The sequence below is a fragment of the Balaenoptera ricei genome, chromosome 6, assembly GCF_028023285.1.
Source record: "Balaenoptera ricei isolate mBalRic1 chromosome 6, mBalRic1.hap2, whole genome shotgun sequence".
NCBI classification, from domain to species: domain Eukaryota; kingdom Metazoa; phylum Chordata; class Mammalia; order Artiodactyla; family Balaenopteridae; genus Balaenoptera; species Balaenoptera ricei.
Window position 1 is genome coordinate 53,942,829 of NC_082644.1, and position 12,567 is coordinate 53,955,395.

Consider the following 12,567-nt stretch of genomic DNA (forward strand, 5'->3'; position numbering starts at 1 on the left):
GATGGCTAAAATAAAAAATAGCGGCAATACCAAATGCTAGCAAGAATGCAGAAAAAACTGGATCACTCATACATTGCTGGTGGGAATATAAAATAGCACAGCCACTCTGGAAAATAGTTTCATTGTTCCTTTTAAAACTATAAATGGTTTTATAACCCAGAAATTGTATTCTTATGCATATATCCTACAGAAATGAAACTTATCTTTATGCAGAAACTTGTACGTGAATGCTCGAAGCATCTTTATTCACCATAGCCCCAAACTGGAAACTATCCAGATGTCCCTCAATGGATGTATGTGGTTGGTCCATATCGTAGAATACTATTCAACAATAAAAGGAACAAACTGTTGACATCTGCTACAACTTGGATGACCCTCTAGGAAATTATACTGAGTAGAAAAATCCAGTCTCAAAAGGATACATACTGCATGATTCCACTTACATAACAATCATGAAATTATTATAGAGATAGATAACAGATTAGTGAGTACCAGGTGATAGGGATGAGGAGAGGGGTGGATGTAGATATAAAGGGGTAGCAGAAAGGAATCTTATGGTAATGGTACAGTTAAGTATCTTGATTGCAATGATGGTTACCTGAAGCTATACATGTGATTAAATTGCATAGAGCAACACAAATGCCATACACACCATACACAATCACAAGTAAGTGCGCATAAAAGTGGCACAGTTCGAGTGAACTCAATAGATTGTACATGCCAACTTCCTGGTTTTGATATTGTACTATAGTTGTGCAAAATGCTGTCTTTAGGGGAGGCTGGGTAAAGTGTACACAGCACCTCCCTGTACATTTTTTTACAACTACTTGTGACTCTATAATTATTTCAAAATAAAAAGGTTTTTTTTCAATGCTTCCTAATAGAACCTTCCACCTAGAATTATGACGAGGATTCAATGAGCATTTAGCACTGTCTCTAGTGTAGTTAGTACTCAGTAAAAGTCAGCAGGGATTTTATATATTAATGGCCACCTTTGCTACTTAATTGGAAGACTATGTCTTAGAAGAGAGATTTAAACTAGAATATAAGTTCCACGAGAGCAAGGATTTGGGCTGTTTTGTTCACTAGACTATCCCCATACCTAGAACAGTGTGATGCATATAAGGTGCTCATTAAATATGTGTTGAAGAATGAATGAAAGAGTGGTTTTGAAGATACCATGAAGGAAGATATTTGGCAAGTAGAGCACAAGGGAATAACTTGGTAATATCCAAGGTAGGACACAGATAAAACAGCTAAAATGGCAATTTGCCTGGACTGCCTATGAGAGCAAAGGGTAGGAAAGATAAGTGATCTGTGTAGATAAATTTGAACCTTCATGTGATTCTCGTTACTGTAGATTGCATCAGCCTTAAGGGGAAAGTGGGATGGTAACTGTCTTCGTGTCAGGCCCCAGTGGTGGGATTCGTAGTCTTTATTGTGTACCGTACTTTTCTAGGGTGCCCAGGTGTGTAATGGTCAGTGTCCGATGGAACTGTTCCTTACTCCCATGCTCTCCACTTCACTACATGGTGGTCCTGTTCCATTCAGTGCTTCCACCATACTCGCCTCTGCCACTACTATTGCAGGTCCCATTCAACCACCAAAAAGAAGACTGGCTCTCTTAGTTTAAAGGACCCATGCGATAGTGTTTGGGCACAGGGTCTAGGGATTAAGCCAGAGAATCAGTACCACTCTGTATTAGTCCAAAGAGTTTCTGCTGACCGTGACCTAAACCCAACACTGAGTCCAGGTCCCTCAACTCTTTTCTGTCTCAGAGTGAGTTTCATGCCTATCCCAGCGTCCTCCTTCCTTGCAAAGCTCTAATCCCACAACTTTCTAGCTGTCAGTCAAGAGATCAGTGTTTGCTGAGCATCTGCAGGATGCTGGCACACGGGTAGGCAAAATATAAAATACAAAGATGTGTAATGTGTAAGACACCCATGTTCAAGAAGGTTACAGATCCAAGCAAGCAAGCAAAATGGCAAACACAAGCAATTGGGAATAACTGTGAAATGATGATTGTAACTACAATCAGAGTTCAAAGAAGGGAGGTTTTATATTATGACATTTCTACAAGTATGAGGAAGGAGTAGCCTGGTCAGCACACACAGCTCAGATACATGGGAGGAGAATGATTCAAGAAGCAGTGGGACATTAGCAGTGTCAGATGCTTAGAGGAAAGTGACATGGTTCGGTGTTGGACTAGAAAGAAGCCATGTGCCTCCAACCTCATTATATATGAGCATGTGGGCTTGATTTTACTTATTTATTATTAAACATGTACTTGTTGAGCATCTAGCATTACTGTGCTGTGGAATAATATAAAATGAAAAAAGCACTGTCTCTGCCCTCAGAAGGGTGCTCAGTAGTGGGAAAGAGAGAGATGAAACGAATAATACAAAAGAATGAACTAGGGAGAAAATGGAGGGCCACACAGAGCATGAGTAGAATATGAAAGTAGCCAAGCTGTGTTCGAAGTGAACCCACGACATGGGTGATCTTAGTTTCCTCCTGGCCTCTCTTAGGAACAGGAGAGCAGATCAAGGAATGGGACCAATTCTCAATATTACTGCATTTTCAGTGGAAAATGTTATATACTTGTTATTTGTGCCCTCTGTTGTTTTCCCAAAGTTTAATTACACTTTTATTTTTTTCTACTGAAATGTAGTTGATTTACAATATTGTGTTAATTTCTGCTGTACAGCAAAATGATTCAGTTATACACATGTATACATTCTTTTTCATATTCTTTTCTCACCTACTGCTGAGCTATAAACTCCTTAATACAGGTCAATTTGATGTATGGATAAACTAGTTTGCAGTGTTACTTGAACCTACACCATTGTGAAGGTCGTAAAAGTGCCTCTGTGACCTTCAAGACATTCAGAAGAAAATTTATGACAATTGTAGACAAGTCTAAATAATAATGCTGGAAGAGACAAAAAATCAGAAAATAACCTCTATACTTTCTCTATTCCCAGGCACCAACTTTGCACCAAATGAACACAAAATCTGTCCTTCTGTATTAACAGCAATCACCTGGCAACGATTTTCTGGCTTCCATTGGAAGTCAGAGCTCATAAATAGTTCTTAATATAAAATAGTAAACTATTTTTGCTGTATTTGCAGTTCTAGTGACTCCTTCCCACAGGCCACTGCAAGGAAAATTCCAGTTTCTTGTTTCCCCGGTACTTAGAGAGGCTCTGGAGCCCAGCTGTCTGAGCTCACATCCCAGCTCTGCCTCTTACTGGCTACATGGACATGGACAAATTGTCCAACATCCATCAGCCTCGGGGTCCTCACGTATTAGAGGGGGCAGGACTGGTTATAATACCTGTTATTGTGAGGATACAATGAGATATTATACATGAAGCTGTTGCCATGTACTGTGCTTTCAATAAATATTATCCATTATTACTGGAATCTGCTTTATTTGTGGCAAATTATTCTGTGGTATGTCCAGCACCAGCATTTGTTGGACTTTTAAGTTCACATCATCTTAGACACTCTTCCTTGGAAGTCAGGTAATCCAGACTTAACATGTAAGCGCACTGGGGTACTTTACCAGTCAAAGGAAATTTGTGTGACTTATGCCAGAACACCACTAACAGATTGTGTTTGATTGGCATATCAAAATGGCTCATTAGCAATTGTGAGAATTGCTCAAACGATACAACAAAGTATATTGGCAACATCTGGATTTTTAAGGGGGAGGCGAGAGATGGCAGTGGTGGTCGGGTTGTTAATTCCTAAATTAAGTGAATTAACAAAGGTGCTCAGTATCCTGAGTACAGAAACAGCCGGAGGCACTTCCAGCTTCTCTCTTTCCATTTACAGAATGGGGATTAATGTCTTTTATGTACCTACTTAATAAGAAGGATTCAATAGGGTCTCTTAGGGGTAGATTTAAATAACCATCATTACTATTAATTTAGCCTCTGGAGCAAGCATCAGAGGAGCTTTGGTTCCTGACACAGGACCGCACAATCCCCTTTCTGCCTGAGTGGCCTCACTCTCTCCTGCCACCTGGTTGCATTTTTAGTAGCCACGTCAGGGACCATAGGAGGCACAAGGTGAATCCTGCTCTCAGGGATCTTACGGCTTCCACTATTTAGGAGGCTGGCTAGGGCAGTTGTGGTACACACCCAATACAGCTTACCAATTTAGTGAGAAGCATTTAAACTCCTTTTTTGTTTTTCTTTTACTCTTTCCAGCTTTATTGAGATGTCATTGACATATAATATATATAACATCCGTTAAGTGTAGGGGTCCTACCTTCCCTGAATCTTCCAGCCTCCAGAGCTTCCTGATCAAAACCAGGCCCACTAAAGTATGAGATGCGAAACGCTGGCCTCGCCTTGCCAATCCTGTATCCTTCAGACAATGCTGACTCATGGGACAGGGACGGAGTCAGAAGCCAAGCCAAGGAAATATAATCTGTTGTGACATTTCCTCTTCCCGGGGCTGCCAACCTTGGACATGCTCAATTAACCGTACTCTAGTGTCCTACACAAGTCACCTCTCACCATCCTAATCAATGGAATTTTCCTACTTCCCTTAGAAACCACCTTGTTCTCTAAGCCGGTTCACAACCCTGAACCTACTTTTGTCATATAGTTTGTCTTTATTCTTCCTTGTGGCTCTTATTATTAATAGTACTGATAGTAGAGCTAATACATAGCATTTACCATGCACCAAACATCGTCTAAGCACTTTACATGTATAAACTCAGGTAATCCTCCCAACAACCCTCTGAAGTAGTTACTGTTATTATCCCCATTTGACAGATGAGGAAACTAAAGCATAAAGAGATTAAGTAACTTGTCCAAAGTCACACAGCTCATAAGTGACAAAAATAAGGAAATGAACTTGCACAGTCTGGGCCTGAATTCCATATTCTTAATAACTGTATGACACCACTTCTCATCCTACATTATTTCTTCCCTCATACAACTATTTAAAAGGCAAAATGTTGTTCCTAGCTGTCTCTAAGCAATTTCACTTCCATTTCATTTTTTTGAAGGGTCTTCTTCTGAAGTTTCTTTCTACTATCCCAAATATTTTAAGATCATGGGAATTATTCAGATAAATCATCAAAACGCTTTGCTTCCAAAGTTTCTATTACCGTGCTTTTTACTTAATTTCTATCCTTTCTCTCCATCCCAATGTGTTTCTTTAAACCAGAGTTGCAAGTGGGTATTCTTGCAGCCTGGGCTGCCACTTCAGCACTTCATTAATCTTTGAGATTCTTACTTTCCTAAAGGACAGTGACAGTGGCGTAATTACCTGGCAACCAGTAGTAAAAGTAATTTGAATTTAAATCTCTTAGTATTTCTTTCTTTAGGAATTTATTTAATCCTGTTCCCCTTAATATTTTAGGGAGTATGTTAGGGGCACAATAAAGGGAGGCAAAGGGACATGATTTTGCGTCTGATTAAGAAGTGGTTGGGTTTCTTTCCTTTTAGATTTCAGATTTCAAGTTTTTGCACCTTTTATCCAGTCTTCCCATAGGCTTTGAGGTTTATTCATCTTTAACCAGAAGGGAGATTTTAAATGTTTTTGCTTATTGAATGTAAATGTATTGAAAGCACAAGGAGACATCATTTAATACTTCATTGTTAATTTTTTAAATGAAAATCAGTCATTCAAACCATCCTTCACCCAACCTTTCTAAATTCTAAGACATTAAAGTTAATATCAATTAAATAATGGATTAATATTTCTAATTGCCAGCATATATGTTTTGAATCACATTTATGACAAAACAATTATACTTTTAAGTCTGTTCTTGTAGACTTTATAGTGCTTCTGAGTCCTTTGCACACTGAATTTAGGTGCATTTCACAGGACTTAGTGAAAGGTTATGGTGGTGGAAGTTTATGGTTGTTACTTGACTGTTGTGAAAAATTGCTTGTCTTTCTATATCTGTTGCCAAAGCCACTGGCCAGCAAATCCACCCTTTATTTTACATACTTGTCTTTTGGCACAAGAAATCTTCCCAGTAACCCACTTGATAACGTAATTTTCAGGTAGGTGATTACCAACCAGAGTAAACCAGGGGCTGTGTGCTCATGATGTAGCTATAAACTGTGCAGTATTTGCCTCATGTTTATGTGTGTGAGGTAGCCCTGGGGGTCTGTATGCAGGGTAAGCTCTGTACAAAGTCACATCAAAACTATACTTAGGGGCTTCCCTGGTGGCGCAGTGGTTGAGAATCTGCCTGCCAATGCAGGGGACACGGGTTCGAGCCCTGGTCTGGGAAGATCCCACATGCCGCGGAGCAACTGGGCCCGTGAGCCACAACTACTGAGCCTGCGCGTCTGGAGCCTGTGCTCCGCAACAAGAGAGGCCACGATGGTGAGAGGCCCGCGCACCGCGATGAAGAGTGGCCCCCACTTGCCACAACTAGGGAGAGCCCTTGCACAGAAACGAAGACCCAACACAGCCAAAAATAAAAATAAATAAATTAAAAAAAACACAAAAAACTATACTTAGTAGTCAGGGGAATCATTTCTAACCAGTGGCTTTTAAGGGCCAAAGGAAGAGAGGTGGTTTAAGGATTTGTGAATGATTGATAGCATTAAAAATACTTTGTAAATGAGCTGTGTGTTTTATTATCCGGGGTGCAGGAATGTGGCACTTTCAAAACACCTACCGAACGGGTAGCAAAATTCCCACATAGAATTGGGTTTCCACCAGGAAGGACAACAGATATTAATGACATCATCTCAGTTGCTCAGTTACTCAATTACTTGCAGTAATTAGGGAGAGAGTCAGTTTAAATTAAAGTATTGAATTACAGAATACTTCAAGTAAAAGAGGTATTCTTCAAGAATTACTGTGGAATACTATGGATTTGGCTTAAAAGATCTTTCCTATAACTGGCACAGCCTTTGTGAACGGACCACCAGGAACTGGGCTTTGAAATTGGTACAGCCCAAATGTATGATATTTTGGTGTGTTTAAAATTAAGGAAATTAAAAAAGCAGAATGCGTAATAAATATGCCAGGATTAATCCTTAAAGTCACATCAGTCCTCTTTTGAAGTTGTCTTTTCTGTGACATCCAGTGGGTTAGCATAAACTTGCCAGATGTTCAATGGCCCTGAAAAGAAAATCACAACACAGAGGCCAATCCAAAACCCAGATACTTAGTTAAATAATTCAGTTCTTAGAAACACTACGAGCTGTGCATATCTGGATCATTTCTCTGGTCCTTCACTAGTTACTTCCAGTGTAATTAAAGCCCCTTTAAAATTGAATTCCTGACATAATCAGAGGCACATTTCCAGGACTGTGAGGCTGCTTCAAGATGCGATTAGAGGGGAGCTAAGTCAGGTGAGCATCGGGAATCATCAGTAGAGGTGGGCAAAGCCCTGAAAATGAGCAATTATCATCATATGTCACATTTCTCATCTCTTTTGCAACAAGGCTACATAAAAGGAAAGTGCAGGGGTGTTTTAATGGCCTCAGCTGCCATTTGTGTGTGTGCCTAAATTTACATGTTGTAACCTGATGTATATTCATGTCTGCAAACTACACTTGAAAGTAAACTAATGATGCCAACCTCTGCTGACGTTAAGCGGTGGGAAATTTTGTAAAGGATTTAGACCTTTCTCTGCACTGAGTTTTATCTTTGTAGAATCTATGTACAACGCATTTTCTTTACGTTTATTGTGTCTTAAGAGCCTCCTTGCTTGTGAGAGAAAAAGCAAGTCAATGGAATAGATATTTCTTTCTTCCTTTCAGACCAAAGGACAGGTTGGGATTTTTTTTTTCTTCCTCAAATATTTTTTAAATCTACCTTTTAAATCCAAACTCTCTGCTGGTGATATTTTTGTTCTTATAAAGACCACACTTTTCTTTCCTCAGTTTCATCCCGTTCCTTCATGTTCTGTGATATTGCTGTGGTATCAATCCCAGCTCATAATTATTTGTCTCCCGTTTAGCCACAAGGTGTAAATTTGCGACCTGAAAAGGCATGCTCTGACAGTTAATCTCCATGTGTGTCCAAAGGCTGATCTGGCTGCACTGGATAATTTCCCTGGGGGATTGTTCTGTAGAATGGGGGGCCATTTGTTGAGCTGTCTAATGTGGGAGACGAGAAAATGAAAGGACTGCCAGAGAGAAATGGGATCATACGGTGGCTTTCAGAGCAAAAAGGGAAATCAAAGGACAATTTCAGCTCCAGTCTAGTTCCCCAAGCATGTTTCTAGAACTAGGGAAGCAGGAATATTTTCTTGTTAGTGTTTTTAGAGAAGTCACCGAGAGAGAGTCCCAAATTAGGAGGTTCTGGCAAATTTAGTCAGGCCTGTGGGCTGTACTCAGAAATTATCTCCAGCCTAAACTCTTCCATTTGTGCCTGAGCCTTACAAGTTCTTAAAGGGTCTGCAAAAGTGTTCGGGACCAGAAGAAAAAATATATGTTGACATTGACTCTAAGATCCAAAAATTATCTACAAGATTATCAAATGTTTAATTGAATGTCAACAAAATATGTACTATCAACTTCATTAAGTATTAAATTTAGCCTTCTTAAAAATTACATGAAACCAAATCACGGATTCAGTTTTCTCACTTTCCAAGATTTCCAGCATGCCAATCATGAATTAAGTGAATTGCACATAGCCAATAATTTGAAATGCAAAATTATAAGAATCCTTTCCATTTTTTTTTTTTACACCAAAATGTATATCTTAGGTGGGATGTCAGGGCATCTTCACGTTCTTTCTGTGACATGTGTGGTAGGACTAAAAAAAGAGAGCCCAGGGCCCATGAAGATTTTAAAACAGCTCTGCCCTCGTCTTCTCTTCTCCGAGTGTGTGATTAGTCCTGAAGACACAGGTTAGCAAAGACGCTAATTGGAGAACCAGTTTCTTCTTGCTGTATGCACCCGTAGTTGAGGTGAAGTGACAGAGGCGGTGGTCTGATCACGAGGAAGTTCCCAAGGCACCTGCATACCCTTGGAAAGATCACAGGACAGTGCCTGGTTCTGTTGAAGAGGGGGTGTTCATATTAAGCAGGGGAAGCAAAGCCGTCCAGTTGGGACGTGTTAGAAGAGCACCAGTGTCCCTTGTCTGAGTTGTGTTCTCTCCCAACAGATGACCGGCCCTCACGTGCCCTTGCGTTTTAGTCAACTTTTCTCAGTGTGACAGATATTTCCTTTTTTAGAATGGAAAATTTGAAGTGGTGGGGCAGGAAAGAAGGTGATTTTCTGGATTCCGTGTGTGATGATCTTAGTCTTTACTTCAAAGACTTAACGTCTTCAGGCTTTTATTTTATTCATCACACTTGGGACGGTGAATGTCAGTTCCCTCTGAAAGACATGGAATATGACAGGTCCTTGTAATCCCAGCCCCAAATAATGACCACTAATAAGAATAACCACTATTGATTCTTGCAGAACCTTTTTCTTTACATATACTGCAGTATTATTAATTTATTTTCTTTTATAAAATGAGGTAATAAATAAGGCTTTTAAATGTTTTTCACTTAACGATATATCTTAGATATTCTTCCTTGTCAACACATGTGTACTTAGCTCATTCATTGTAGTGGCCACGTGACATTCCACTGGATGGCTGGACCACAATTGATTTAACTGCCCTCTGTTACTGGACATTTAAGTTGGCCATTCAGCTTTGATCTTTCAAGCGAAAGTACCATATGCCTAAATAAACCATGATATATTAGCTAGAAATACACACTCTTGACCCCCTGCGTTGGCATAGTCCTTCCCAGGAGCAGAAAGAACCAAATCTTTCCCTATACTGATGCTTGTGATTAAATGTAAAACCTATATGTGTTTAGTTATTTCTGTGTCTTCTGTTTCTGCCTTTTCCTCTTACGCAGTCATCTGCAGCCAGCGACAAGGATGAACAGGCTCTACCGGTAGGAAGCAGTGGCCTTGCCTGTACCTGTTCATGTGCCTGTGGAGAGTGTGAGGGCAGGGGTGGGCGGAAGGGGCTCTTGTGCTCAACATCCTCTCCCTTGGAATACTTAAAGGGTTTAATCTGCTGGTGTGTGTATGCTCTGTCCTATAATCAGTGTCAACTGAATTCTTACATTCAATGACAAATTATTTCTGGGACTGGCTTTCAAAAAGTTTGAGTTCTCTCTTTCACTTGGCATGGAAAAGTTGAAAGAGTGAGATATTTCCAAATTACATTCCAAGGGATGTTGAGCAGATATTTGGGGACAGCGAGGGATCTAATGCTTGGTATCTATTTGTGTATCTGCATGCACCTATTTTTTTGGTTGGAAGTTTCTTTTGGTTCCATCAAAAGAAATGCTGCATGAGATCTATATATTCAATATATTCATAATGCCCCGAAGACTGCTTTAAGTTCTGTAGACATAATCCTAGGCTAATGAAGATTTCCACAAGAGAGTTCTTTCGGTTTCCCAAAATAAGGACCATAGTAACAGTGATTATGACAAATTATTAACAACAAAGATCCAAAAATTATCTACAAGATATTTTCCAGTTCCTGTCCAATTAACATGTCACATTTTGTATTGTGCAGCATGGCAAGGAAATGACCATCAGTTTTTGTGTTCAGCCATCAAACAGTGATTACATTTCAAATCTATTCAAATCTTTTAACCTTGCCCCTAAAATTTTTTGAGCCTTAATCTTCTGAATCAAATAACACAATGCATTAAAAAATGTTCCAGATTTTTGAGGCTGAAAAGACTAGTAATGAAGATACATATGACCCCATTCTTCCTCCTGTGATGCTCAAAGCAGAGACTTCCGACATGCATTGAGAGCCCATAGGATATGCCTGATCCAGTACTGGGCTAGGGGTGCAGAGCCAGTCTCTTCCTTTGTGAATCATGATCTGGTTCACCAAGGAGACACCAGTAATCCCCTCTGATTCTTCTCCAAACCCTGTAGGGTTGGAAATATTATTTCTAATAGAATATCAATTATAATAAAATCACTCTAAAAAATTCAGATTTCTCCATGTATCTCACACTGACATTTTACCCATACTTCAAGCTTACTCTGGGTTTCCTGTTTGTCTCCAAACACGTGGCTCAGTTTCAATAAGTATTCTATAAAACAAGGGACGAATGGGCAATAGTTCGGAAACACTGTCCAAGTTAATCAAGTTAACCAGATTTCTTTAGTGTTAGACTTAGTGGTCTAATGTGTATCTTAAAACTCTAAAGGTGAGTTGGTCTAGGATGTAGCAACGTCCAAATATATTTGGTCATGGAGTCTCTTGTGGGACTTTTCTTGGGAAACTCCCTTGTGGATCTGGAGTGTAATGGAATATTTTGCAAAACCCTGTAATGTAAAGGACTCTTTGGAGCCAGGAAAGTTCTCTGTGGATTCATAATAGGAGATTCTCTCTCTTCAAATCTCACTTAACATAGACTGTAAGGCTTCATGGATGAGAGCTGTGGTTCCCATCGTGGAGATGAGGTACCCCGGAATGTGTGCAGGATGTCCCTTTGCGGAGCAAGGGGGAAATATTAGCACCTCTATTGTTTGCTTTCTTTGTTACTCTTCATTATTTCTACTTTTGCAAATGTTTTATGATATATATGCCAATATTTTAGTATGTGTCTGGATATAGATAGAGATACATATGGATATAGATACAGATATAGATAGATGCATATATACACACTCAAAAACTTTACTGATAGGATGCACAATCCAAACATCTTAGAGACCACCCACTGGTTTAGAGAACAGATTTTGAGTGAAGCAGACCTGCAGCCCATTCCTCTATCCTCCATTTTTTATCTGTGTGACCCGAACACCTCATTTCGCTTCTCTGAGACTAAATTTCCTCATCTGTCTAAAGGGAACAATAATGGTATCTAGTTCATAGAGTTCAGTTAGAGAATGGAGGTGAAGGCTATGGCACGTTGACTAGCATATAATAAGTTCTCAAAAGATGATAGCAGTTAATCCCTTTGGTAGGAAAGGATGTGAGAATGCCATTCCTTCAGGAGACTTTGAAGGAACGTACGCTGAAAATCTTTGGTTCAGTTGTGTGCGAGCCTCTGACAGACCAGGTGAGGACTTGCCTTGCATTTCTGAGCACTAACGGCCTCTTTGGTCTCTCTGCTCAGGCAAAGCCGCGTCTGCAGCGGGGTGGAAGTTCCGCCTCCCTCCACAACAGTCTCATGAGGAACAGCATCTTCCAGCTCATGATACACACCCTCGACCCGCTCGCTGAAGGTAAACATCAGGCTTTCGCTTGGGGGGTGGGGAGAGGATGTGAAAAGTCCTCTCTTCATAAAATATGTTTACGCTTCCGTCACAAACCGGCTGATGTCCGCGTGTTAACCTCTGCCAGAGGCAGCCCTGGCCCTTCTGCGTGCTTATCTGCAACCGCCCAGCTCATGATCAGAGATTTTTCACCAGGAGCAGGAGCGGAAGTCCGTTTGCTGATTCTGTCTTTTGATGCCTCCAGCATAAATACAGTTTGTCACGAGGTGGAGAAGACAAGAGAGGTTTCTCTCCCTTCCAGCTAGAGTAACAGTTCTCTTTCATCATCCTCCTAAGTTTCGAAATGAAGTTATATGTGAAGAAAAATTGAAAA

The 12,567-nt window shown here is 40.1% G+C and overlaps 1 protein-coding gene across 1 annotated transcript in view; it reads left to right on the forward strand.

The window, feature by feature from the left end:
- SLC24A2 (solute carrier family 24 member 2) overlaps window positions 1–12,567 on the forward strand; it is a 236,571-nt gene that overhangs the window by 140,219 nt on the left and 83,785 nt on the right. Inside the window, exons 3-4 of the mRNA XM_059926402.1 lie at window positions 9,854–9,892; window positions 12,095–12,203. Of these exons, the coding sequence (XP_059782385.1) occupies window positions 9,854–9,892; window positions 12,095–12,203 (148 nt within the window). The remainder of the gene's footprint in view (window positions 1–9,853; window positions 9,893–12,094; window positions 12,204–12,567) is intronic.